This window comes from Drosophila simulans, chromosome 2L (genome assembly GCF_016746395.2).
Source record: "Drosophila simulans strain w501 chromosome 2L, Prin_Dsim_3.1, whole genome shotgun sequence".
NCBI classification, from domain to species: Eukaryota; Metazoa; Arthropoda; class Insecta; order Diptera; family Drosophilidae; genus Drosophila; species Drosophila simulans.
The window spans coordinates 5,956,556-5,982,145 of NC_052520.2; the positions used below are offsets into that span (position 1 = coordinate 5,956,556).

The 25,590-nt window shown below is 46.6% G+C and overlaps 5 protein-coding genes across 15 annotated transcripts; 3 read left to right on the forward strand and 2 right to left on the reverse strand.

Moving 5' to 3' along the window:
- The first annotated feature begins 28 nt into the window (after nucleotides 1-28).
- LOC6731143 (eukaryotic initiation factor 4A) lies at nucleotides 29-4,229 on the forward strand. Of its 3 annotated transcripts, XR_001600002.3 has the most exons (6): nucleotides 29-166; nucleotides 1,331-1,557; nucleotides 2,431-3,044; nucleotides 3,139-3,362; nucleotides 3,446-3,640; nucleotides 3,759-4,229. XR_001600002.3 is itself a non-coding variant. In XM_002078265.4 (5 exons), coding segments are annotated over exons 1-5 (1,212 nt in total). In that variant the 5' UTR covers nucleotides 29-164; the 3' UTR covers nucleotides 3,591-4,229. The 3 variants fall into 3 exon arrangements, 2 of the variants coding, with proteins under 2 accessions (XP_002078301.1, XP_016023696.1); XM_002078265.4 differs by having other exon boundaries at nucleotides 3,446-4,229; XM_016179631.3 differs by lacking the exon at nucleotides 29-166 and adding an exon at nucleotides 681-1,141 and having other exon boundaries at nucleotides 3,446-4,229.
- Nucleotides 4,230-4,731: 502 nt separating this feature from the next.
- Nucleotides 4,732-7,234, forward strand: LOC6731144 (sphingolipid delta(4)-desaturase DES1). 3 transcript variants are annotated; one of them, XR_001600003.3, is made up of 3 exons: nucleotides 4,732-5,302; nucleotides 6,037-6,941; nucleotides 7,005-7,234. XR_001600003.3 is itself a non-coding variant. In XM_002078266.4 (2 exons), the coding sequence occupies exons 1-2, from the start codon at nucleotides 4,905-4,907 to the stop codon at nucleotides 6,602-6,604; spliced, it is 966 nt and encodes a 321-aa protein (XP_002078302.1). In that variant the 5' UTR covers nucleotides 4,732-4,904; the 3' UTR covers nucleotides 6,605-7,234. The 3 variants fall into 3 exon arrangements, 1 of the variants encoding a protein (XP_002078302.1); XR_001600004.3 differs by having other exon boundaries at nucleotides 6,037-6,937; XM_002078266.4 differs by having other exon boundaries at nucleotides 6,037-7,234.
- A 614-nt stretch (nucleotides 7,235-7,848) lies between these two features.
- LOC6731145 (lysine-specific demethylase lid) lies at nucleotides 7,849-17,833 on the reverse strand. 4 transcript variants are annotated; one of them, XM_016178919.3, is made up of 5 exons: nucleotides 17,725-17,833; nucleotides 13,388-14,889; nucleotides 11,850-13,264; nucleotides 10,850-11,725; nucleotides 7,849-10,785 (listed from the first exon to the last, which is right to left on the reverse strand). In XM_016178919.3, exons 2-5 carry the CDS (start codon nucleotides 14,847-14,849, stop codon nucleotides 9,022-9,024), a joined length of 5,517 nt encoding a protein of 1,838 aa, XP_016023701.1. In that variant the 5' UTR covers nucleotides 14,850-14,889; nucleotides 17,725-17,833; the 3' UTR covers nucleotides 7,849-9,021. The 4 variants fall into 4 exon arrangements, with proteins under 4 accessions (XP_016023701.1, XP_016023700.1, XP_016023699.1 ...); XM_016178918.3 differs by having other exon boundaries at nucleotides 17,613-17,833; XM_016178917.3 differs by lacking the exon at nucleotides 17,725-17,833 and adding an exon at nucleotides 17,356-17,520.
- A 649-nt stretch (nucleotides 17,834-18,482) lies between these two features.
- Nucleotides 18,483-22,111, forward strand: LOC6731147 (tetraspanin-5). 3 transcript variants are annotated; one of them, XM_002078269.4, is made up of 6 exons: nucleotides 18,483-18,912; nucleotides 18,977-19,057; nucleotides 19,118-19,396; nucleotides 19,475-19,585; nucleotides 19,800-19,916; nucleotides 19,992-22,111. In XM_002078269.4, the coding sequence occupies exons 1-6, from the start codon at nucleotides 18,625-18,627 to the stop codon at nucleotides 20,058-20,060; spliced, it is 945 nt and encodes a 314-aa protein (XP_002078305.1). In that variant the 5' UTR covers nucleotides 18,483-18,624; the 3' UTR covers nucleotides 20,061-22,111. The 3 variants fall into 3 exon arrangements, with proteins under 3 accessions (XP_002078305.1, XP_039153540.1, XP_016023702.1); XM_039297606.2 differs by lacking the exon at nucleotides 19,800-19,916 and having other exon boundaries at nucleotides 18,486-18,912; XM_016179634.3 differs by lacking the exon at nucleotides 19,475-19,585 and having other exon boundaries at nucleotides 18,498-18,912.
- On the reverse strand, nucleotides 21,972-25,147 carry LOC6731148 (beta-galactosidase). Of its 2 annotated transcripts, none has more exons than XM_016178910.3 (6): nucleotides 24,889-25,147; nucleotides 24,267-24,430; nucleotides 24,053-24,203; nucleotides 23,580-23,919; nucleotides 23,373-23,520; nucleotides 21,972-23,217 (listed from the first exon to the last, which is right to left on the reverse strand). In XM_016178910.3, the coding sequence occupies exons 1-6, from the start codon at nucleotides 25,009-25,011 to the stop codon at nucleotides 22,125-22,127; spliced, it is 2,019 nt and encodes a 672-aa protein (XP_016023704.1). In that variant the 5' UTR covers nucleotides 25,012-25,147; the 3' UTR covers nucleotides 21,972-22,124. The 2 variants fall into 2 exon arrangements, with proteins under 2 accessions (XP_016023704.1, XP_016023703.1); XM_016178909.3 differs by lacking the exon at nucleotides 24,889-25,147 and adding an exon at nucleotides 24,527-24,665.
- Between the last annotated feature and the right edge of the window lie 443 nt (nucleotides 25,148-25,590).

A 25,590-nucleotide genomic window follows, 5' to 3' on the forward strand; every position in this document is an offset into this window, starting at 1 on the left:
CGCTGACAGCTGGCGATAGTTGGCGATAGTAGACGATAGTGCTATCGATAGTCCCTAATGTTTTCTTACATCACTAAAACTTTTGCAAGATGGATCCTCTTTTGCTTGGTTTTAACAAATCAGTAGCAGCACGTGTATAAAAAGTGCCAAATAATTTTCAGAAAATGTTAGTATATTCCCTAGATTAAGCGTTCGAAATGTGAAAAGCAGCAAGGCGATCTTGTGCCGCATCGTTTCCGGAATTGCTTAGCATAATTTCCTTGTGTTTTAATGCTAAAAAACGCGATTTTAAATTTCTGACGGTCAGAATGAGTGGAAAAAAATTACACGCCCGAATGACAGTGCAGGGAGTGGGAGCGAGAGGCAGTCAGCGAGCGAGCGAGAGAGAGCGAGCTCAGTGGTTGCTCCAAGAGAGTTTTGTTGCTGGACTCGGTCTTTGCCCCCTCCCCCTTCGCCCTTGCGAAACCTGGAACTCCGAATTGGGGACTTTTGCTGAAGTCCGGTGACGTCGATGTCGCCACTGGATTTCATGCACACTCGTCCGTCCGTTCGCTTGACTCATGACTGGACAATGACGCAGACCGCTGATTCTATCTTTAGTGGACGACAGCATTCGTGGGCTGATTTAGCCTTGCTCCAACTCAATTCGAATTGCTTTGGATTATTTGCCAGTCAGTCGGTTTTTTTTCTATCCCCACCCCGCCGTACTGTCAAAACTACTGCTATTTTCGACCAACTACTACCATTTGCAACTGGCGTTGGACAACACTGGCGCCGCTGTTACGTGCTTATATCGCTCGGCCGCTCTCGCCCGCTGACATTGACACGGGCGACACTAGGGTCGTCCCGCTCGCACACGCTCAGGGGCGGACTCGCCGCTTGTCGCTGAAAACGGCTGCCTATCTGTCGCTTTCGGTCTCATACGTAAAGTCACCGCTTCGCAGAACGCATCGCAGCACAAACGTAACGGACTAAAAGCAAAACGCTCGCTAGCTCGAGAAAACAACACAGTCGGCGTTCGGCGCAAATTCTCCGTTATTCGTTCTAGACAAATAAGCAAGCAGTTGATTGAGTGAACCGGGCCCAAGCCGTCGAAATTCAGGATATAAGTTTACCTAGTCAATTCTTTATTGTTGATAATGTGAGTGGTTGCCAAGCGGCGCTCGCGGTTTTCTATTCTCCCTCCATCAGCCTTACTTTTCGCCTTTCCGCCGTTCGCCATAACCAACAAATGTCGCTGGAAAATTTTTTACCCCCGTCCCGCTACCGCCGTTGTGTTGTTGTTGTTCCCGCTGTTCCGCCCCACTAACGCATTCTCGCTTTCTTACAGGGATGACCGAAATGAGATACCTCAGGATGGCCCCGCCAGCATGGAACCCGAGGGCGTCATCGAGTCCACCTGGCACGAGGTGTACGACAACTTCGATGACATGAACTTGCGCGAGGAGCTGCTGCGCGGCATCTACGGTTATGGTTTCGAGAAGCCGTCGGCCATCCAGCAGCGCGCCATCATTCCCTGTGTGAGGGGTCGCGATGTCATTGCCCAGGCTCAGTCGGGTGAGTAAATTGCTCCGAGTCCCCCATCATCTGCATCATCCCACTCGATCAGTCACAAAGAAAAACTTTCGAGAATGTGCAAAATCGGCGAAAAAACAGCACGATGACTCAGCTGCTGCGCCTGTGTTTCTTTGTTGAAATTCCGCTTTGCGGCGCTCTCTTTCTCCTTATTCTCTCTCTCTCTCTTCCGTCCGCTCTCTTCGATTGTCGGCGTCGTTGCGCTTGCGCGCCACTTTTCGCTGACCAGCTGCGTTTTGGTTTCTCGGCCGCCCGGCCAGAAGAAAGTTCCCAGAAAGAAGGTCGCTCTTCGAGCTCAGCTCGTGGCGAATTTCCAGCTGCTATGCGTTTTTAAGGTCATCTGTGCCAAATGCGATCTACCTACATTGGCCATTCGGCAATAATCCATTTTGCAGGCTATGCGAAAGAAGCTCTATCTACATATTTATGTAGTTCATGCTCAATCCCTGTTTTGTGTTCTTGCACTTGCACCTGTCCATCGCTGTGTAGCAGGGATTAGTGCCCAGTTCGACCATGAAATGGATCGAACGAAAGGATCTTTACGATCCACAGCTACCTGATGAAACGATGAAAACCAGCGTCTTCATGCCAGTGACTTTCTCAACAGATAGAAACATCTGTTTCATCTTTCCGTCATTCAAGTTTACGCCTAACTAACAGAATTGCATAGCAAATGGCGTACTGGTTGGTTAATCGAAAATTGGAATTAAAACACTTTTCCGCAATTCCCATTAGAATATCACGTAATTAGAGAGTTAATTGTGTATAGTCAGTAGCACCACACTATTCTTACTCATCCACCTAATTGCGCCGCAATCCTGCATACTAACCATTTCACCTTAATCTCCTCCGTAGGAACTGGCAAGACTGCCACCTTCTCGATTGCTATCCTTCAGCAAATCGACACGTCCATTCGCGAGTGCCAGGCGCTGATCCTGGCCCCCACTCGCGAGTTGGCCACGCAGATCCAGCGCGTGGTGATGGCTCTCGGCGAGTACATGAAGGTGCACTCGCACGCCTGCATTGGCGGCACTAACGTGCGCGAAGACGCCCGCATCCTGGAATCCGGTTGCCATGTGGTGGTGGGCACTCCTGGCCGCGTCTACGACATGATCAACCGCAAGGTGCTGCGCACCCAGTACATCAAGCTGTTCGTGCTGGATGAGGCCGATGAGATGTTGTCCCGCGGTTTCAAGGATCAGATCCAGGATGTCTTCAAGATGCTGCCCCCAGATGTGCAGGTCATCCTTCTGTCCGCCACCATGCCGCCGGATGTGCTCGAAGTGAGCCGTTGCTTCATGCGCGATCCCGTCAGCATCCTGGTTAAGAAGGAGGAATTGACCCTTGAGGGTATCAAGCAGTTCTACGTCAACGTGAAGCAGGAGAACTGGAAACTGGGCACTCTTTGCGATCTGTACGATACGTTGTCCATCACCCAGTCGGTTATCTTCTGCAACACCCGTCGCAAGGTAAATTCACTCATTCTTATAATTGTGTGGAACTGGAATGGTTTCAATCGCCAAGCCGATAAGTTGCTAACAAAAAGGTCTAACCTTTCTTCAGGTGGACCAGCTGACCCAGGAGATGTCTCTCCACAACTTCACCGTCTCGGCCATGCACGGTGACATGGAGCAGCGTGATCGCGAGGTCATCATGAAACAATTCCGTTCGGGCTCGTCTCGTGTTCTGATTACCACTGATTTACTGGCGCGCGGTATTGATGTACAGCAGGTGTCGTTGGTCATCAACTACGATCTGCCCTCGAACCGCGAGAACTACATTCATAGGTAAGTGTTTGCCACCCAGCCACTGAATCCATTCAGTTATGTGCTATACTAAACATGATACCATCACTTTCAATCTATTTTAGAATTGGTCGCGGTGGTCGTTTCGGTCGCAAGGGTGTTGCGATCAACTTCATTACAGATGAAGATCGCCGAATCCTTAAGGATATTGAACAGTTCTACCACACAACAATTGAGGAAATGCCTGCTAATATTGCCGATTTGATTTAAATTTTTTCTGCTGAGCCGCAAAACAACTAAGAAAGAATTCAAAACAAAAAGTGAGTGAGCAAAACAGCAAACAAGAACTGCGAAATCGATAACCGAGCGCAACTATAAATTATTCAAAGATCAACAAGTCAAGTTAAATATTTATTATTCAAACATTAATTCGAAAAGGCAGCCGACCGACCAACCAACAAAAGGACTATACCAGGACAGAGCAGCAACATCTTCAGCAGCGGCGCAGCAGCAGCAACATCAGCGGCAGCGGAGCGGCAGCAACACCACCTAGCTAGAGCTTACAATATATCGCCGATTAGCCGGAACCCCTCTGTATCCATTTAGTTCTCTGTGTATCATCAATTTTAAAACTGCGTCGTCAACCAGCAACAACAAATACATACAAATATATAAAAAAAAAAACAACTAAAAACAATATTTGCATCTATCTAAAGAAAGTAATATCTGAAAACCAGGTACGAGATACCACTTGCTAAGAAGAGCGAGCAACTAAACGCAAGAGCCACAATATCAGAACACCTTTTTGCCGCACCTTTGTTTTAGCTTTTTCTAGAACTATTGATAAAAATATATTAAAACAAAATACATATGTACACATTATGTTTAAATATACCACTCCTAAAAACAGCTGACAACCGAAGCAACATTTTACGCTAAACACGAACACGGCGAATCCACCCAGATCTATAAATGTATTAACATATATCTTGCGGGGTACGGCCAAAAATTATATGACCGCCTCTATTGGGTGATATAGCTGTGGATATATACAATTGGGTGGCATTATAGATTGTTTAACAAGGCGGAAGTAAATTTCATATCTTCAGTGTGACAAAAATGGGTGCTTTTGAACAGTTTGTAGGCAATGTTTTTATGATTCTGTAACGTAAGCAAATCTACATGAACCTCATATTAACCAAAGCTTTTGAAATTCTAAACCAACTTCATAAGCTTTCGTTTTAAAACCAGCTTTGTAAGCAAGATGAATTTCAAAAGTTCGTCTATGTTTTGAAAACTTTCAACACCACTCAGTGTATATAGTTTTAAAACGAAATTGCAGTGGGTACGTTGCATTTCGTTCACACTAACTTATCGATTTAAATGCTGACAACAAGTTATCGATAATCTATCGGTTCGGCTTGTAGCCCTATCACGTCAGGTCATATTAATTTTTCAATCCGCCCAGTTGGACGTTTGGACAGTTTCCTTTCTCGCGCCGGTCGATAATGTTGGCCAACTAACACCGACCTGTAGCACGTCACCCGTAACAAACCCTAACCGCAACCAGTCCAAGCATCCAAGATGGGCCAGAAAGTTTCGCGCACCGACTTCGAGTGGGTGTACACGGAGGAGCCGCACGCCTCGCGGCGCAAGATCATACTGGAGAAGTACCCGCAGATCAAGAAGCTATTTGGCCACGACCCCAACTTCAAGTGGGTGGCCGGCGCAATGGTTCTGACGCAGATCCTGGCGCTGTTCGTCGTGAAGGACCTGTCGTGGTCGTGGCTCATCGTGGCCGCCTACTGCTTCGGCGGCATCATCAACCACTCGTTGATGCTGGCCGTGCACGAGATCTCGCACAACCTGGCCTTTGGACACAGCAGACCTATGCACAACCGGATCCTGGGCTTCATCTGCAACCTGCCCATCGGGTTGCCCATGAGCATTTCCTTCAAGAAGTACCACCTCGAACATCACCGGTACGTGCCAATCAGCTCGAAGTCATACCCTACACCGCACCCTCACGCACACGTGGGCACTAACACTTTTCTCTGGGCAATAGGGCGTAGTCACGCAATAAACAGCGAAAACATCATCCCATTCCGCAAGAGGGGTCTGTTTAATTTATCCAATGAAAAGCCGGCTTGTGTTGCCCAACACTGACTGCTCTCCATTGGGTTTCACGTGAATTTTCACCCCGCAAACTTGTGAATCAGTTTTCATGTTTTTCCCTTTTGCCGGGCATCGAGTGCGTCTTAATTGCGCCGATTAGATAAGGCTGTAGTTATATGTGTATCCGAATAGGCGCTCAATTGGTCACGTAGCTCAGTGATTTGCCACTCGACTTCTCGGCTGCAAGTCGAGTTCAGTTGAGTCACTGCTGCTTCGCCTTCCGCAAAAAAGTTCCCGAAATATTATTCAAACTAATTTTATGAGTGTTGTTTATGTTTACAGTCACCCTCATTCACTAAGTTTCTAGTCGCAGATAGCGTTTATCTTATCGCACAGGTGCACCATTGGGCGGATCATTGATTGTCGTTCAACAACGTCCCAATCCCAAATGTTCGCTTCTCAGTCCCAACTAAGTCTAAAATAAATCATGTACGTAGTTTATCACAAATTATCAGCATTCTAAAAAAATCATATAACTACATGCAATACATACATTGTTTAAACCAGCTCAATAAACTGTAACGTTTATTTGTCCTTTCAGTTACCAAGGTGATGAGACAATTGACACTGACATACCCACACTGTTGGAGGCGCGCCTGTTTGACACCACATTTGGAAAGTTTCTGTGGGTGTGCCTGCAGCCTTTCTTCTACATTTTCCGTCCACTGGTGATTAACCCGAAGCCACCTACACGCCTGGAGATTATTAACACCGTGGTGCAGCTGACTTTCAACGCCCTGATCGTTTACTTTCTGGGCTGGAAGCCACTGGCCTATCTGTTGATCGGCAGTATTCTAGCCATGGGACTGCACCCGGTGGCCGGACACTTTATCTCGGAGCACTACATGTTCGCCAAGGGCTTTGAGACGTACTCCTACTACGGTCCGCTCAACTGGATCACCTTCAATGTGGGCTACCACAACGAGCATCACGACTTTCCGGCGGTGCCCGGCTCCAGGCTGCCAGAGGTTAAGCGCATCGCCAAGGAATTCTACGACACAATGCCACAGCACACCAGCTGGACCCGGGTTCTGTACGACTTCATCATGGACCCAGCAGTGGGACCTTACGCACGCGTGAAGCGACGCCAGCGCGGCCTGGCCTCCTAAGCCATCGATGCTATTCAAGGTTTCCTGCCATGAATGTAATCTCAGCGTTAGACCTAAAACGGCTTTTTTATGTATATATACATCGTAGAGACATTTACAGCGGATGCAGAAGAAATAAGGGGAACAACCACACACATAGCACCAGCTAATCTCTGTGATTAGATAAGGGGCATTCGGACACTTGCAGCGGCTGATATGAACAATTACGTGGATATAGTTTTTGGTATTATTGCTAGAGTGTGAGCTTAGTGAGGTTCGTTGGCCTAACTGATAGACACTTTCGAGCGCTTTAATTAATTGTTACCTCATAAATTGGAAAGCCTGTTAAATCTAGTGTGTAATACTTGTCCTATTATACTATTGTCTTAGAATTTTCGATATATATTTATATTGCTTTCAGATCATTTATGTGCAGACACGATTTGGTGTGATCAATCTTAATCCTTATCGCCGCCACCCTGGCCGACAGCAAGCCACTAATCAAGCAACCAACTACTATTTTTGATAGACTCTTGAAACTGTTACCTAAGAATAAAGTCTAAATAATTTGACCGGGGTGGCTGCATGTACAGAATACACTATAAAATTTGTAAGCAAACTAATGAAATAAATAACAACATCGTATTGTAACGACTCTGTGACCAATTAAACTTTTTGAAGCTTGCAAAGTTATTGCTTACGCCGATTGCATGTCGCACGTCATGTGGGCACAGTGCTATCAACTGATAATGATAATTTCGATAAGCACCTGTGGAACGACAAGGTAGGCAATTAGGTTATATGAATTGCTTGCCAGATAACTCGCACCTTGGAGAATGCGCCTTTGAAATGTGCACCCAGGAGATGGAGGATGGAGCCAACCTGTCTAAGGCTCTAAGGGAAAAGATCTCCCTTTTTTTTAAAAAAAGCTTAGTTAGCCAGTCTTAATCTACCGGAGGAACCCTTATAATTATGTATACATATGTATTATAAATTCTTGGGAATTCTTTGCTTAAACTGATTATTTAGTGTACTTGGAAAACCTGCTGGAAAGCAGGTGGCAGACTGACCGACTGAATGAGTAATGTCCCCAAGTGTCCACAATCATAGGTATTCTATAGACTGAAAGATTAGAAGACTAAATTTAGAAACACCAACCATTACCACGTTCCAAATAACCAACAGCGACACACGTGTTCTTTTAAATACTATTTATATATAATTTATTTAAATTATAGAATTATATATTTTGTTGGGGGAAGGTATCGTGAGGGAAAATGTTTTTATATTTTTGGATCATTCATTGAAATCAATCGTACATTACTGCTTAATGAAATAAAAGTGTTATCCTTAATATGTTTAGGGCTCTGTTTTGTTTCCGTTAACGTTTATCTTGGGTTGCTTGCAATCAGAACCTGCACATTTGTCAGCTTGAGTTTTTATACACATTTAAAAAATGATTTTACAAAGTGTTTTTCGTTTTTTTGTCTGCTTTTTCAATTGCATAATTCTAAGCACTGTGTTTATTGTTGTACGTTAATATTACCAAGATGTTTTGCAATTTTTTTGTTTCGTTTTTTTTTTTTGTAATTTGTTTTTACTTCCACGCTTGCTGGATTTCTAGTCAACTTACTAATTATAAATTAAAAATTATACACTTTTCATTGTATTTTAAATGTAAACTTAAATGTATACTGAATTTTAGTTTTTGTATGATCGTTTTATTAACAGGATTTTGTTTTCGTTTTTTGTTTGTTTCTTTCTTTTTTATATATTTTAATTGGGGGCAATAAACAAGAACATACAAAGAAAGGAGAGTCTACAAGGCGCCACGCGTAAAAGTGGAAGATTCTTAATGTTTGAGGGTTTTTGCTCGCAACCTTAAGTAAACAAAAATGTACAAAAGTAAAACGAGAGTCGCCTTCGCCTTTTTGATTAAAGGAAGAAGTCAAATAAAACGTAAGAAAACTTTGCGTGCGCACTGAACCAAAAACTCGAGAGGCGAACACAAAAAGTGAATTAAATTAACAAAAACTAAGAATAGCAGGTAATGGTAAAATATATTATAAAATTAAAAGAACGTTTAACGAACGTAAAAATGGGCTGAATTGTACAAAAACAAATAGTTGTGTGTTGCTTTGTTTGCATTTCATATCTTTTGCTTAATCAATAATCCCTATTCTCGATTCTTACTTTTCTTCTGTTTTGTTTTTTGTAGTTCTCTTCTTTTTTTTCTGACGTTTTCTTTTCAAATGTGTTTTACGTTGTTAATGCGTAAATATAGCGATAATTGGTAAATATGTACTACAAAAACTCTCAAGTGACTTTACTAAACTTAGTAAATACCGGTAGACGGCTTTTATCGGGTGTTTAGTAGTACATCATGCGTAAAACACAATCGGCTGTTACTGCATCTCCTGGACTCTATATACGTTACTCTACCGCGCCGATTGCACCGCCCGCTGCTTGCCCGGCGTCGTCGTGGACGCCACGCTCATACTGTGACCGGAGCCCTGTGTTCCGATGGCAACTGTCTTCGTGCATCGAATGCAGATGTAGTCGTCGTCGGGCTTTATCTGGCTGCGATTGAGGCCCACACAGTACATGTGGAACCATTCGTTGCAGCCGCCGTCGCACTGCACCCAGTCCACCTCTCGCCCGGTTGGCTTGTGGCAGTTCTCCGCCCGGCACTCCTCCTCGTCGTCCTCTTGCGCCGCCTGCTGAGACCGTTGCGCGTGCTTCTTCTGACCGCCAGTCGCGTTATTGCCTCCAGTGGCTGCTCCCTGGGCGCTGGTGGTGTTGCTGTTTAAGTTGGTACTGCTGTTGCTATTGTTCGTGCTGTTATTATTATTGTTGTTGTTATTATTGGTGGCTGTGGTTGAGGTGCGCTTGCGCTTTTTGTGCGTCGAGCCGGGTGTGGGCGTAGTCGTCGCAGAATTGCCACCACCTGATCCTGTACTGGAGTTCGTATTACCACCGTTGGCCTGCTTGTTCTCGGCATCGGCATCCGCACCAGGAGTGGTCGATGCTGCTGGCGATGCCTTGGCATCGCTCTTGCGGGCCGCTGCCGCTGATCCCTTCTTGCCCGGCGTCTGCTTCGGTGTGCTCTGCTTCTTGCGCGGCACTGCCGAGTTGCCGCCGGCGTCGTTGGAGCGCCTCTTCTTGTTGCGTCCGCTGTTGCTCGCAGAACCCGTTGCCCCGCCACTATTGCTGTTGCTATTGGGACTATTTTGTACCATCAGACTGTCATTTGAGTCTTCGGCGCCGGATGTCGGCAGCGGATTTGTATGCTGTTGCCGCTGACGCTGCATGTACTGGACAACGCGCTCCATGGCCTCCGCCTGCAGCAACGTGGGCGGCATCGTTTCTAGAATGCGCCACAGCTCCTGCGTTTCGTCTAAGGATACCTCAAGCAGGTCGCCCTCCATCATCAGGTCAAGCAAATTTTCAATTTCACTGTCGGACAGCAGCTTGAGGAGATCGGAGTTGACGGTGGAGTTCGCGGGGGCGGTACGAGGCTCATCTTCATCGTTGCTAAAGTTGTCTTCGACGATTCGAAGACGACATTCGTCCTCGTCGTCATCGTCGTCGGCATCGGACTCTGTTGAACCACTTGCCTCTTTCGTCAGGCTGCCCCGTCGACGTGGCTTCCGTGGACTGCTGATATTTCCCACCCCTGCTCCACCCTCGGAGCGCCGTTTCTGCTGCTGCTGCGCCAGAATCGCTTCTTGAGCCGCACTGACGTCAGGACTGCTAAGAGCTTTCCTGGCCCGATCCTGCCAGTTCATCGCACGCTCCGCCAGGCAACGCAAAGCTTCGTCCTCGGGCAGACGGATGGGCAGTTGCTGCAGCTGGACAAGTAGCGGAAGGATGGTTTCTAGGCGCGGTCTCTTTGAGCGCACACAGCTCGGACATAGCCATTTGGGTCGATTGCTACCTGGCCCTGATCCCCCGTTAACAATTCCATTTTGATTTGTGGCTGACGGCGGTGGGACACAATCCTCGTGAAACCAATCGCGGCACAACTGACAATTGAACATTAAGTTTCGGAACTCGGACTTGCACAAGCAGAACATATCCCGCATGGGGTTTTTGTTCATATTTTGCCTCCGAAGCTCACGCATATCGAGCAGCTCCTGCTCCTCTGCGTGCTTGAAGCTAGCCACAATCTCCGCCGGATTTTTCTCTTTCAGAAAATCGTCCTGCATCAAGAAATAGAAAAAAGTGAGCAAACGGTTGGGTTTGGAATTTTAGTGTCATATTTACCTGGAAGCGCGGCTTGAGATCCGAGTCTATGTTGATGGCGTCCGACCGGGGCATGAGAACCTCCAAGAGCGTATAAAAGGTGCCCTTCTTGAGGAAGGCGCACGCTGTGTTGTCCTTCCATTGATGTGCACTATTTAGGTGCCCCTGCATTCGGCTCAGCTCCTCCAGCTGGATGGGTATGTTCATGCCGCGCTCGATCATGGCCTCCAGTGTGTGGCAATATGTGACGTGGTTGTTCTGCTGTAGCTGCTCAACGGCCCGTAGCCACTCACGCGCCTTTCGTAGTGCATCCTTCAGCAGTCCGTGCGAAGGCACTTGACCGTTGATGTCGGTGGCCGATTTCAAGAACTGCTCGATTTCGCCCAGTTCGTGCTGTTGGGTCAGTCGCCGGAAATACTTGGCCGCCTGCGACTCCCAGGCTTCGATATCTGCACCGATCTGTTGCAACTTTCGCATCTCCTTGTCGACATACGGATCCGTGGGATCAAGGTCAGCAGCCGCAATGTGCAACAGGTTCTTCACGTCTTGGTAGGTCAGCTTTGAGCTGGTCTCCCTCAATCCCTGCGAGCGTTTGTACCACTTGCACTGCTTCAGTCGCTTCTGCAGTAGGTCGAGCTGTTGCAGTTCGATGCGCAAGGAGCTGCCTTCGTTTATTAACGTTTCCAGCTCACTCTCCTCCAGAGACTCCAGCGATAACTGCAGCTGGCTCTCGGACCGCTCCACAAACTGTTTTCCCAAAACCAGCAGCTCTCGCACCGAAGCGCCCTCGTCAATGATGCAGCAGAGATTATCGATTTCTTGAACGAACAACTCTAGCTCCTCCATGGTTAGCTTGTACTGAGCAGCCTCCTGGTTGTGGTCCGAGCGAGTTCGCACCTGGTGATTGGATATGGAATTAGAGGAATATAACTTTTAGTAAGCTTGGATGATAATTTAAGCGGAACACAGAAACATAAGTAGAAAGATTCTCAAAGATACAGAGTAGAAAATGTAAACTTACCTTATTGATACCCAGTTGCTGTATGACTGTGACACATTTCTCTGCCTCAACGGCCGCAGCATTAAGGCGATCGATGAGCAGCGAGGAGGGAAACTTTTTCGTCTCGGCCTCCTTGCACAATTCCTGCAGCTCCTGCAGGGTCACCGAGGTGGGTGTATGTGCATCGACTATGTCACGGCAGCGTGAAAGCCATCGCTCGAAGCTGTGCGCCTTCACCTTCAGTTTCTGCAGCATCAGCGGCATCTCGTCCAGTGTATAGCGATATATAAGGGTGTGCTTCTCAGGAGCACAGCCGCAGAGTACCGTGTAGTGGCGCAAACAGACAATCAACTTGTCGTTACACTCGCAGGCCACCGCCGACAGGAAGCACGTGGTGTTGCACTCTTGGCAATGGCGCTCATCGTCGTTCACTAGCTCGAAGGCGCGACGCTCTGCGCGGGTAACGCCCCACTCCAAAAGCGATTTGCGCAGTTTCTTCTCCGTGTCAACCATTTCGGCCATGTCGATGTAGCAGGCAGTAGCGATGCCAAATGTGAGTTTCGCTGGCTCCAGGGCCATCTTGCAAACGAGCTCGTCGTGCGAAAAGACACAGAAACGGCGCAGCATGGAATAGTGGTTAACACACTCGCGTCCCATCTTCAGCCAATCGGCAGGTGCAAAATTGACTGCTTCCGCGAAGTTATAGCCTTGGTTAAAGCCTGCGTGATAGGCCCTGGGGAAGGTGATCACAAACTCGCCTGCATGCTGATCGGTTCGGAATACCGGTACACGATTGTTCATCAAAATGTTCGGGTTCATAATGGTCACCAGCTGGTGAAGCAGATCGGGCTGTGATGAAAAAAGTTCTGGAGCTGCCTGCTTCATGGTCTCTTCAAACTGCTCAGCACAGGACCCCGGAACACCGTACCAGGTTTTAGGTTCTCCCCAGTGAAGATAGTTGATGGAGTAGCTCCAGTGGTCCTCGTTGTGCCAGCAGAAGGCTGCGAAGCACATGCCCACATACATCCACGGAGCGTTCATGCCGCTAATGTCGGCGTTGATGTGACCCAGTATGGAATCCTCCAGTAACGGCAAGTTGTTAAGGTTCCAGCTTGACTCTGCATACTCTTGGTCGCCCGGCAACAAATATAACGAGCTCTTAGTGGGAAAACCGGAGCCGTGATCCATTGTGTGCAAGTCTGCCCCATACTCGACGGTAACGTCTTCATCGATAGATGACACGATGCGCCAAAACTCGCGCTCCACCATCTCAGTGGGCACCAAGTGCACCGGCTTGCGGAAGTATTCTTGCTTGAACTGGTCAGCCATTTGTCCAAATTGTTGCAGAGTGTATTCCCTCTCCGCCTGCTCAAATCCAAACGCTTCCTGCGGTTTGCTTACTTCCTCGACGACGCAGCGCGGGCAAAGCCATTCGCCTGGAACGAACATAAAGAAAAAGTTTATTTGCATTAGTGTACGATACACAGTTGTAATTTTTTAATCTACGTTATGTAATATCACGTTGTTTTAAGTTAGGAACTTTTTGGAAAGATTATTACCTTTGGGTATGCTGGTCAGAGGCGGCAACAGGCAGAAGGTGTGGTAGCTGTCGTCGCAGCCATCGCAAAGCAGCATAGACTCCTCGACGTCGCCGCGATTGCAGATGTGGCAAATGTACTTCATCAGTGGGTCTACGATAAGTGCTGGAGGCTCTCCTCCCTTCTTCTGGCTGGCTCCGCGAGTGTTTGCCGTAGTGCCTGTGGCTAATGGCGATCCGCTGTTGTTGACAGCATTGAAACTGCTGAGAAGATCCCTCTTAAATTCTTCCTTGGTCTCCGTCTTGACAAATACGCCCGCTGATGGTTTTGTCGTGGGTGTGACACCACTCAGGCCGCAGCTGGCATTGGAGTTTCCGAAACGCTTGGAGCGACGTGTGTTTGTCTCGTTGGGCGGCGCAATTTGCTGCCGTGTGGGAATTTCATGCGCTTTGTAGTCGGTTCCGCCTCCGTCCTCCAATTTGACGGGCGTGCTACCAGATCCAGACGACGCTGGTGTGGGTCCTAGAACCTTTCCCGACGTGTATACCTCAAAGGGGTGCAAGATGCGTTCGTAGTGGGCCTTCAGGGTTGCGCCTACACTTTTGCTGGAGGGGTACTGCATCCGGTTGGCCACCTTGGCCCACTTGCGATCCTTTGTGGTTTGTTCCATGCCCCCCTCCTCCTGCACGATGCGGTGCAGTGTGTACAAGTCGAGAGCCTTGCGCTCCACCATTGGGATCTTTAGCGAAGAGCCTTGCAGCTCCCAGAACTTTGCGATCTGATCAAGGAAGTTGAGTTTGACTCGCGTCTTTGCCTCCAGCTCATTCAGTCGCTGGACACGTGGCACGAAGCGTAGCTTGTCCACGTCCACTGCAAACGGCGGCGACCAGGTTGCCGGCGGCAGGATCTTTGCGATTCCACACTTCTCAGCTATGGAGCGGATCTTGCTGATGTAGGCCAGCGGATTCTTGAACTCCTCAGTTGTGGGCCGGAAAACGGGGCACTCTGGCGGCGTGTCAAAGTGGAACTCCTCGTTCTTTCCCTGGTCGAACTTGTTACTGCTGTGCGGCTGCGTGTGCACCAACTTCTTGTGCCCAGTGGGCGCAGGTGTGGGCGTGGGATGAGGACAACTATTATGGTACTTTTTGCTGGCTGACACACTGCTGCTGGCGTGATTCATGGGAACACTGGGCATAGGCCGTTCCATTACCGCCGGAGATGTGCCTGGCGGAGCATGGGTGTGAGATCCTGTTGCTCCTGCCGGGGTGACTGGGGTCGAGGGCTCGTCATTAGCATTGGACTTCTTCACGGACTCACTTCCACTATTAGTCCCGTTGCCCGTTGAGTTTCGGGTACGCAGACGACGTGCCGGAGTTGCTGTTCCATTCGCGGAGGCGCCACCGCCGGATGAAGGGCCGCTCCCGACTCCTCCGCCGCCGGAGTTGGCGGCCGTCGTGTTGTCCGCCTCAGTTTTGGCGGACATGGTTTAAGATGAGTTCAGATTAAATTTATTGCGCTCGGTTCTGAAATAGAGAAAATAGTTACGGATGAGTTCACAACTTGGTAATATTAAATGAGTTTCGGGAAGGTTGTTTTCGTTGTTAGGGTTAAAAGACCTGTCCCGGTTATTTAATTATTGTGGCAGCCACACTACCTGGAAGTTTAGGTACTTTGTATTTTAGCTTCAACTACAGTATTCATTACCTACAGTTAGTCTTATTTTAAACGGCATAATATATCAATTAAATTCGACCTAATTACAACGTTATTTAAATTTGACTTTAAAGCCAATGAAAGTTTATCTAATGTTTGTTTGCCATAACTCAATAATAATTGTAGTTACTGCAGTTTATATATGTGTATATATAAATATTTCAACAGCTAGGGGTTACTTGTTGTTGGTAGAGCTATTATGGTGGCTTTTCAGATACACACACTACCGCTCCGCGTCCCTTGCATTAATTAACGATTCGTTGCCCCGTCGACAGATTTAAATTGGTTATTGTCCACAAGAGAACTGTCGTCTTAGTTGCACTTTCGTACCGCTCCTATTGATCGGAGAGGGAACCCCTGTGGCCCACTGTATCTACATCAAATCGCCGCACACCTGTGTGTGTGTGTATGTGTTGCGGTGCCTGCACTCAACCCTCGCAGGTAAACAAACAACATTTACGGAGGTGAAAACTCGACTTTGCGACGGTGCAAGTGCAGTTACCCAACGATTACTTCGATTGCGAGTTTGTATCCAGTGCCGCGGGCGGGATCGCAGGATGGGCAACTGGACTGGACCTAGGCGAAGTAATGCCTTTCTCGCATGTTTCCCTCCAGGGGGATGTGGCTTCTCCCGAGGAGTAATAGAGAGAGAGAGTGCAGCGGCGATTAGCCAGCAGCACTGAATTTGTTGCATACAAAAGTGGAGCACGCCAATACAGGCACAACCCCGGACACGAACACGGGGGATTTCCTGGCCGTGTGTATGTATAACATAGCGACCAATAAACTTACAAATTCGATAGCGAACATGTATACACCGAGTGTGCAAAAGGGGATTATACTTATACGCATTGTATTCAAAACATTCAGCACACAGGACCTTCACGCACACACACATACACTAACACAAGCACATACACTGAGCAAAAGGTGAAAGCTGTTATCTACGAATTCAGCTGACGAAATCGAGAAGCGGAAACGAAGCCATGTTGAAAACCGCTGTCAACTCCAACTTCCGGCTGGAGTTCCCAACTGATTTTTCGCGTTTGTCAGCTAGACACAAGGAAGCCGCCGGGACAGAGCTTTGCTTTGGTGGTTGTTGTGCCGCACACATACTCTCGCCCGAATGTGGGGCGCCACTGCCACTGCTGCCACCACCGAAAAGGGAGTAAAAGTGGGTGGGCAATGTGTGCCTGCCTGCCTGACTGACTGGCGGTGCGTGCGTATGTGTGTGTATAGTTTCCCGTGTGCTTGATCAGGAAGAGCCCGCTCTCGCCTAGAGAGAGCGAGATGAGCGACGACGAGTACCGTTTTTGTGTATCAAGTGAGCAAAGTACATCGTCGACTGCGACGCCGGCAGAGGCATGCTGCGTTTGCTGCTCTGCTCGGGATAATGGGATATTATTTCCCCGCGATTCCGTTCCAAATCAAAATCGGTGGATTGCGATTTCGGATTATTGATTGGGCAGCACGGCGTCGTGCCAAGTGTCGTTTTCCAAACTGCAGCCAGCTGTTCGCTGTTATTGTTGGAGGGGGGAAACTGATTTTACGTTCTGCGGCCGCCGATCGCTCGGAAAAGCAGCCTAAGCCGAAAGCTTCTTTTATATAATTTCCATTTTCAGCCGCGCACACACACCCGCACGCAGCTTACACGGGCACAAACAAACAGCTTACACGGACACGGGGCACGACAGACACAGGTACGCGAATACAGACACACACATTCGCACCGAGCATGTACATAAATATGGATGGATTTGGCGAAATTAGCACTGGATATTGGTTACTTTCCAGCAGGAGTGCAACATTTACGCATTTGCCCTGCCATATTGCACATTTCCAATGGTGGGAGGAGTGGCGGCGAGCGGAAACAGAAAAGCTGAACTGATTTTTTTTTTTGGAAGGTGACTGCAGCACTGTACTTTTCGAATAGTAACTCCCCGCGAACAGCTCGACTGGGGCTATATATTCACTATATACTTGAAAGTCACTAAACTCAGTGGCATATATTGGCTTTCCAGGCGTGGGATCACAATATTTTTCGCTATGATGGCGACCGGGCAGCGACGCAACGCACTTTGCAGCGCTGCCGCTGCTCTGCTGGCGTGTGCAATTGGTGCGCGATTTTCCGTCCGCGGTTTTCCACCGTAATCCGTTCATCCGCGACGTGGTTCCTAACCTAGCCGCGACCTGGCGTTGCCTTCTGGCCGCATTTTCACAATTATTACGGATTTTCGGAATCCCGATTGCGCTGCCAGCAGAGGGAACACACATACAAACATTTTCCACGACTAGTGCGGGGGGTTGTTTTCGCTGTTGGCCAACGCAGAGGCTGCAATCCGCACTTTTCCTGATCTATATCCACCGACTTGGCCAGGTGGGCGTCTGCGTTTTGCTAGTTTGTTCGCTTTTCGCTGCTAATTAAACGTTTTCAGCCATCAGAAGTGCCCTCAAACTCACACACTGGCACGCACACACTTGCACTGGGTTCGGGCACTGGGAACTGGGCACCCTACACTGGGCAAAAACTCACTGTCGTCATAGGAAGTCGTTGGAAGACGCGCACGCTCGGTATGTGATCGAAATGAGTGTTCCATAAAACCACCGAGCACGGCACTGACGAGCTGGCTTTAATGCGAATTTACTTTTCTGATTTCTTTCTCCGATGTCTGCGTTTTTTCCTGCTACATGTGTCCAGTGTGACCCGTCGTCGAAGTGCCGGAAACGCCGATCTGCCCCACAAAAGTTCGGGAAAATACCAACCACCGTCCGCGTTGTGCAGCACTGGCTTTCAAATCAAACACAGTTTCTTATCGGGGGTCGACGAATCGGATCTCTTCTTATCACCGATCCCCCCGTTTATTGTTTCGTTCATGGATTGGATTTAAAATCGGTTCGGTCATAGGCATTGCTCAGTCTAGCCGGCGCCACGATTAAAACTATGTCGGTTCAGGGATCCATCGACCATATACGCAAGGTCTTTTAAGTACGCTCTGGTGTCCAGAATTTTATGAAATGTGTTTCAATAAAGTGATAGATGGGTTTTTCAAGACTTCGGTAAGCTAAAAAAGAAAGTTAGGCATTCTACAAGAGTGGCTTAGAATTATATTCTTAGTTACTAATATAAGTAAATGCGTTCTATTATTGTTTTTAGAATACAGTTAAGTTAAACTTTACTTTTAAGAATTATATTTTATATAATGTATTTATAATAACCAATGGACATAGGCATTTAGTTAACGTTGAGCAATTGTTGTTGCTCAACTCAACGAACCTGCAGAAAATAAAATATAAATACGCAAACTGGTTTCTGTAAAATGCATTGTTTATGCACGATCAATAAAAAAAACAAAAACATCCAAGTTTTAAAGTTTGTAAGCTTTGGATAAAATGGCGGTTTTCTTGGGAAAGGTATTATTTGCATCGTATTTGGAGCGGTCACACTCCGTGATAAAAAAAAGTGCAGTCGCGGTCACACTGGCGAGCAGAATTTCATACGTTTTTGTTTCCTTTTGGCCATATTTATTATTGTTAAAATTGGAGCAATGCCAGCCGCTGTGCGCAAGTTCCGCCGCGAGACCAGTGAAATCAGCTGCTGCTTGAAGTACCTTTTGTTCGCCAGCAATGTGATCCTGTGGCTCTCGGCCCTGCTGGTCCTCTCCGTTGGCATCTGGGCCTGGAGAGAGAAGGACATGTTCCGCAACATTACGCGGCTGCACTTCATCGCCCTGGACCCGGCCTTCGTGCTGATCATCCTGGGAGGCGTCACCTTCCTACTGGGCTTCATGGGCAGCGTGGGCGCCTTGCGCGAGAACACCTGCCTCCTGGGGGCGGTGGGTACCCCATTGTTAGTGGATCACCTCTGGACCTAGTTAATCTTCTTGTTTCCGCTTGCAGTACGCCATCTTCCTGAGTGTCCTGCTTATCGCAGAGATCGGCTTCTGTGCAGTGGCCTTCGCGCTCAAGGACAAGGGCTGGGTGAGTTCCATTTGAAGGCCACTGTTTTAGCGAGCCATTACTAAGGCTTGCCTTTTCCAGATCAAAGACCAGGCCACCGAGGGACTCAAGGCATTCATCCGCCACTATCGCGAGGACGCAGACCAGCAGAATTTGATTGACTGGATCCAGGAGGATTGGCTGCAGTGTTGCGGTATTGATGGTCCCAAGGACTGGGACAGCAACAACTACTTCAATTGCTCGTCCATCGCTATTGGCAGCAGGGAGGCGTGCGGAGTGCCCTTCTCCTGCTGCCGCAGGCGTCCCCAGGAGGTGATCAAGAACAAGCAATGCGGCTACGATGTACGCAAGGAGGGACATGTAAGTCCACTAGCTGTTTCACCCCGTGTTTCCAAAATGCATTTTGTTATAATTCACCCACGAATCGTACGCATGCAGCCGGTGGATAGGAATATACATGAGCGTGGCTGCTTGCGCGCTGGCGAGGATTGGCTGGAGGCCCATCTTATTAGTGTGGCGATCGGCTGCGTGGCTCTGCTCGTCTTGCAGGTGCAAAACAGTGATTTCTATAGTCGTGGTTGTGTATTTAGAACCTGTGGAAATTTTAAGTTTTCTAGTTTAGTTCAGAGAATCTTTTTAAAAATATGTTTTTTATATATCTTTAAACGTTGAGATTAACAAAATGTAGTTACATCTTTTTGTTTTATAATTTCCCACAGACTTTATATTTATTTTAATTTTTTCTCTTTTAATTTCTTACCAGGGCATGGAGTTGTCCAAAATAATCTACGAAAAGGGCTGTGTTCAAGCAGGCGAAGAATGGATGGAGCACAACTTGATTATAATTTCCACTACTGTTATAGTTGTGATGTTTTTCCAGGTTTCAGTTTGATTTTATTATTTTTCCCACTATTATCATATACAGATCATTATTGTAACGATACACTTTTTGTAGATCTTGGGCATTTGCTTTGCTCAAAACCTGCGTGCCGATATCTACACTCAAAAGTCAAAGTGGCACTGACAAATGGCTCTGCCTGCTCCAACGGCCATTTAGAAGGACACCCAAGGCGGCGAAGGATTTTGGGAACTTCGAGGTAAGCCACATGGAGCATCCACCAACTTCAAAAAAAGAATCTAACTACTCATCTACGCTCCGGTTAGTTAACTATACTATAAATTCCTTGTAAACCCATACTAGGGTGAATCGATTTGGATGCATGAAAATCGTTGGTAGAATCTAGTCAATGATCAATTCGTAATGCTATTGCCAAAGTAACTATGTTCCGGAAATTACGATTCACCCTCCGCTTTTGATCAGAAAACACAAATGCCTATGGTAAACCCTTCTTTTCGGGACACCCGTTGTCTATTGATATTGGCATAAAATGTTCATTGATTAGGTTTCTCTACCACGATTTATCTGTTTTTTGCGTCCATTAAATCGAACCAGTATAACACATACCCCCTTTTATACTCAAGAGTACGCTATGTGTCTAACTAAAGCAAACGCATTCCGTCTTCGTGGACATTGACTAATATTAACTAGGTTGCCAAATTTGTTGCTGTTTTTACGTCGGCTTCCCTTTGCCCAAGAACAAATGAGAAAAAGAAAAGCAAAACATTTTAAATAGATTTTCTACACATTTTACAAGAAAAGTAAAAGAGGAGGCATAGGAAAAATGAAAAATTTATCTTGAAATGCAGCTGTGATATATTTTTAAAGAAAAGTATATAGAAACCGAAATTAAATGCAACAATTTCCAACAAATCGAATGATCACACCACGAATCTCATTCCTAAACTGAACAAATACAACCTAGCACAACACATATTTGTCTTCAAAATAATAGTTATTTTTATAAGCGAGGAACAAAATACATTTCTGTGACAAATGTCAATATCACAGATCGTAAAATGGAAAAAGCAATACCACTTGCGTATTAACATTAATGAGCTTGAACTAAATTTATGCACAACAAATGGTTAGCTTTACAGCATATGAACATATTTTTGCAACACGCAATTATAATTGAGTAAAAAGTAAGCCAATTGCTGGTTTAATTGCTTGATATCGCACTTGTAACATGATTCACAAGGAAAATATTGATTCGCTCTTGTACCTTTTTAAATCTATATTGCAAAGAGACGTAGTATTGGGAGACTCCGATGTTAGTATTACTTATACTATTTCGCAAACATTCTAATCAAAAGTAATGGAGATTAAAAGCAACACTGCCCCGAACAGAGTATTACGTTTTTGTGTTCTCCAAATAGCTCGAAGGTCTAGTGAACTGACACTTGGATAACTATAGAATTTGCCAATCTTAGTCAGATTAAAACGATAGCTAATTTAACTAACAGTATCCAAACGTTTTCCTAAACTGTTTAAACTCAGTCTGCAAACTTGTATTTATAAAACAGTTCATACTTTTATTGCTGTTCAATATTAAACGTGAATAGAAGTCGAAACTCAACGCCTACATTGCTGTAATGCTCAAAAAGACGATAGATATAATAAAATGCTTTTACATTAAATACCATAAGTACATAGAACGTTATTAATGATAGAAAATATGCCCAAAAATCTTGTATGTACACTTGCATTTGAGCAATTGGCCAGATGTGACAGCTAATACACTTTTTGGATATCTAAAAAGTTTACTTTTTATGGCAGCTATGCTAGAGAGTAATGTAATGAGTAATGCTCAAAAAAGGGGTTTGATCAAAATTGAAACCTGATTAAAAATATATATCTTTTCTTTATAAACATCTGGCCAAATTTCCCTGTGCAATGTTAAAATACTAAGCCAATAAAATCACGAACATAGTACGATTAATAATGTGTAAAAGCAAAAAAGTTAACATTCTGCTATAATGGTAACGCAAAAAAGTCAATTGAAAATAAGCTGGAGATCGAAAAGAGTCAGTCAAGCACAGATCAACAGCATTTATTAAGGCGTATATAAACATAGATTTATAAGAGTTCGAAAATTTATAATAAAGCTTAACGAAGGTTGTTGACACAAGTATCAATCAAAAACGCTTCAAATAAAGAAATACGAAATAACAATACATACACGGTTCATCATTTAAGTGGAACATCACCTGACTCTCCGTCTAGCTGAGCAACTGCGTCGAACTGCACCGCAGGCAGATCCTCGCCAGTTGCTGTTTTATTCGCTCGTTGGTACTCAAGGATCACCAGCGAGTTTTCACCCACTTTCAGTATCTCGTTGGGCACGTACAAGGTGACCTGTGGACCTGCCACAGGCCAGTAGCGTCCCAGATTGAAACCGTTCACATAGGCCACGCCCTTGCCCCAACCAGCCATGTTTAAATAGGTGTCGCCCACCTCCGCCACTGTCAGGCTGCCAGTGTAGAGGATGGGTCCGTTTCGAAGAATGCGTTGCCTTGCCAGCAGCGGGTCCAAGGCCTTCTGGTCAGTGTGCTCGCGCCGCCAGAGCTCGACGGCGGATTGCTCCAGCGGGAATGCGGTACTGCGCCAGTTCTCTAGCGGGAGGTAACCACCATTGTGCAGCTGCAGGCTCACCTCACCAAAGATGCCCTTCGTGTCGTTGGAGATGTAGAAGTTGACGCGTCCTTGGTTCTCCACCAGCAGTTGCAGTGTGCTGCCCCAGCCCTTGCTAAGCGGCAGAGAGTAGATCTGTGCCTCGCGGGAGAGTGTGCCCACCAGTTCCTGGTCCACGAATACGTGTGCGCGATCGTTAATTTGATCTATTTTCAGCAAGGCTGGGTCTAGATCCATGCTGGGCAGCTCGGTCTCGAACAGGACGAGGCCCGAGTACAAGTCCAGTTCCTCGAAGGTTTTGGGCTTGATCGATTCGACGGGATCACCCTTGGAGAGCGCCGCACGTCCTTCCGTCGAGAGCAGTGCCAGCTTGGGTGTCAGCTCCACCCTTCCGTAGGCCAGGCGCTTAGCGGGATTCAAGGTGATTTCCGGCAGCGGAAGGAATTCGCCAATCACAGCCTTGACAAGGTTGTACTTCGTGGTGACGCCACCGGCCTCGTCCATCACCGCATCGTAGTCGTAGCTGGTAATGTCTGCCGCATATCCGATGCCACCGTCCAGATTGTAGTTGGCACCAGCAGTGAACCCGAAGTTTGTGCCGCCAAAGAACATATAGAGGTTAACACTGGCGTTGTAGCTCAGAATTGTCCTGGAATTGTGAAAGTGCTCATAAATCTGCGTAAGAAAAATCTTTCTCTATGTATTGATTACAAGATATAATCTCTTCGGATTTCTCAGGTAGAACCGATATCATACCGAAACCGGTTTTGAAGAAACGTTATATACCCCGTATTTCCAACTTACCTGAGTGCATTGGCTACCTCCTGGCCATCACGCCTTTGGTTCTGCTCCTGCCAATGCGTTAGCCAGCCGGGATAGAACTCCGAGTTGACCAGTGGACCAGTCGGCTGCAGGGCACGCAGCATTGCCCAGATCTTGTCAATCTCATTGACTGCAATGCGGGTTTGGTGTATACATTCTGTTTTTATAACGACCACTTGGCATACTCACTGCGATCGATGCCGAAGTCAGTGGTGGCGAACACGTTCTCGATCTTTCCACAGCTCATCTTCTCGTTGGGTATGTCCACCGTGAAGAGCAGCGCCTTGCCGGACACATACTTCTCCGTCTCGTCTCGCAGCCAGTTGAGGTAGTCGTGATCGCAGGCATAGTCACCGTACTCGTTCTCCACCTGCACCATTATGATCTTGCCGCCGTTGCCCACGAACAGGTGCTGTAGGCGTGGCATCAGCTCCGCATACCACTTGCCCACCTCTGAGATGTAGTTGGGGTCATTGGTCCGCATCTTGATGGACGGGTATTTGGTAAACAACCAGTGAGGAAGACCACCCTGAAAAGAGGCAATACTAGTCAAAATTATGAATAATAATACTAATTTCGAACGAAAACCAGTTAGAGCCAAAAACGTATGTAGTAGAGAAAGTATTTAAGCAAATTCAACAACAAAAGCATTTTATACTTGCATTATCTCGCTCAGCACAAATATAGGGACCCGGTCGGATAATGATGTAGAAGTCTTCCTCCTGAGCAATCTCCAGGAACTTGACCACATCCGCAATGCCCTCCCAGTTGTATTCTCCATCGTGGGGATTGTGTAGCGACCATTCAACATAGCTGGATAAAGTAATCTCGTGTTAGTAATATGTTTTCCATACAATCATTTAAGATTAAGCTTACGTATCCAGAGCATTAAGGCCAGATGCTCGCATGGTGCGCAACCGACTTCGCCAGGACTCGGGCACAGCGCGGAAGTAGTGGAACGATCCAGAGACGTACCGGAAGGGCTGGCCATCCAGCATGAAGGTGTTCGCCTCATGGTCGATCGTAAACCTTTGCTGTTCCTGTAAAAAATCCGCATTTAAGTCAGGCACGGATTTAGCAATCGCCTCATAGTTGCACGCGGGAAAAAACCATTTGGTTGGGCAACTGCGACTCACCTCGAGGGGATCGGTGTTACCACCCATCACTGCACTTAACTGTCACTTGAATAATTATAGAGATTGCCAATATCTATCTAAACTTACATTTATAAATTAAATAATGAATATATATTTCTATTTAATATATAAATCGAAACTCAACGCCTACATGGCTGTAATGCTCAAGAAAAGATATATGAGAGTTGCTTTTACATTAAATATCATAAGCCCAAAAATTGTATATACAGCTAAGGTACTTTTTGTATATGTAAAAATTATAATTTTTATGTCAGCTATAGAGTTATAGAGTAATCCTGTAAACGTAAGTTGGCCTGACCCAATTGCACAGATTGTTTGTTCGTGTAAATTAATATTCTCACCTCGGGGGCGTCGGTGTCACCGCCCAGTCCCACACAAAGCCCAACGGTGAGGGCCATCACAGCAATTATCAGACATCCACTTACGGCCATCGTCAGCTTTCGATTGCGACGGCAACTGGTCATAGTGAAGACCCGACTTGGAAGCTTGGAGAAACACCACGAATGTATCGCTAGCGATATAAGCTTGAAAGCTCGCTCCACTTGGTTGGGTGGGCCAGAATACACAACTGATCGCCAGTGCCGACCGGAGCACAATGTCAGGGTAATGGCTGGTGGGCCAGTGGACAGTGGGTTTGGATCGCTAGTGGGAACTTTGGACGCGCCTTTCCTGGTGGCCCGATAAGACCTGTTGGTCGCTGGAGTGGCTGATAGTGCTGCACATTTCGCCGGCTAATCGGTATTCGTTTTGAATTCCTCGTTGAGATATTTTCCATCCGCACAAGTGCTTTTCCAGCTTATAAGTACTTCAGAGTAATGGTAATCGACGTGTTTTGATGATTGGATTAATTAGGCCAAGATTTGGTTGACATTGGTTTTTCTATAAGCTATTTAGGGTCCCCCGAAGTGCTGTACAATTTTTGAAAGTCATTACGGAAGTTAAAAATATCTTAAAAAAAAATCTTAAAAATACCCTCTTACTTTATTTCATTAACCTTTGTGTTTTAAATATGAATTTAATGCGGAATAGAGTCTGTAAGCATT

What these genes read in the sequence shown, in the direction of transcription:
- LOC6731143 (XM_002078265.4), top strand. An exon ending in CATTGCCCAGGCTCAGTCGG is followed by an intron (nt 1,558 to 2,430) that starts GTGAGTAAATTG and finishes TCTCCTCCGTAG; the next exon opens with GAACTGGCAAGACTGCCACC. An exon ending in CGCGAGAACTACATTCATAG is followed by an intron (nt 3,363 to 3,445) that starts GTAAGTGTTTGC and finishes AATCTATTTTAG; the next exon opens with AATTGGTCGCGGTGGTCGTT.
- LOC6731144 (XM_002078266.4), top strand. Translation starts at nt 4,905, where the DNA reads ATGGGCCAGAAAGTTTCGCGCACCGACTTCGAGTGGGTGTACACGGAG. An exon ending in TACCACCTCGAACATCACCG is followed by an intron (nt 5,303 to 6,036) that starts GTACGTGCCAAT and finishes TTGTCCTTTCAG; the next exon opens with TTACCAAGGTGATGAGACAA.
- LOC6731145 (XM_016178919.3), bottom strand. Translation starts at nt 14,849, where the DNA reads ATGTCCGCCAAAACTGAGGCGGACAACACGACGGCCGCCAACTCCGGC. An exon ending in TCTGACCAGCATACCCAAAG is followed by an intron (nt 13,265 to 13,387) that starts GTAATAATCTTT and finishes TGTTCGTTCCAG; the next exon opens with GCGAATGGCTTTGCCCGCGC. An exon ending in ATCTCAAGCCGCGCTTCCAG is followed by an intron (nt 10,786 to 10,849) that starts GTAAATATGACA and finishes TTCTTGATGCAG; the next exon opens with GACGATTTTCTGAAAGAGAA.
- LOC6731147 (XM_002078269.4), top strand. Translation starts at nt 18,625, where the DNA reads ATGCCAGCCGCTGTGCGCAAGTTCCGCCGCGAGACCAGTGAAATCAGC. An exon ending in CGCTCAAGGACAAGGGCTGG is followed by an intron (nt 19,058 to 19,117) that starts GTGAGTTCCATT and finishes TGCCTTTTCCAG; the next exon opens with ATCAAAGACCAGGCCACCGA. An exon ending in ATGTACGCAAGGAGGGACAT is followed by an intron (nt 19,397 to 19,474) that starts GTAAGTCCACTA and finishes GTACGCATGCAG; the next exon opens with CCGGTGGATAGGAATATACA.
- LOC6731148 (XM_016178910.3), bottom strand. Translation starts at nt 25,011, where the DNA reads ATGACCAGTTGCCGTCGCAATCGAAAGCTGACGATGGCCGTAAGTGGA. An exon ending in GTGACACCGACGCCCCCGAG is followed by an intron (nt 24,431 to 24,888) that starts GTGAGAATATTA and finishes GATTTTTTACAG; the next exon opens with GAACAGCAAAGGTTTACGAT. An exon ending in TTTGTGCTGAGCGAGATAAT is followed by an intron (nt 23,920 to 24,052) that starts GCAAGTATAAAA and finishes GCCTCTTTTCAG; the next exon opens with GGTGGTCTTCCTCACTGGTT.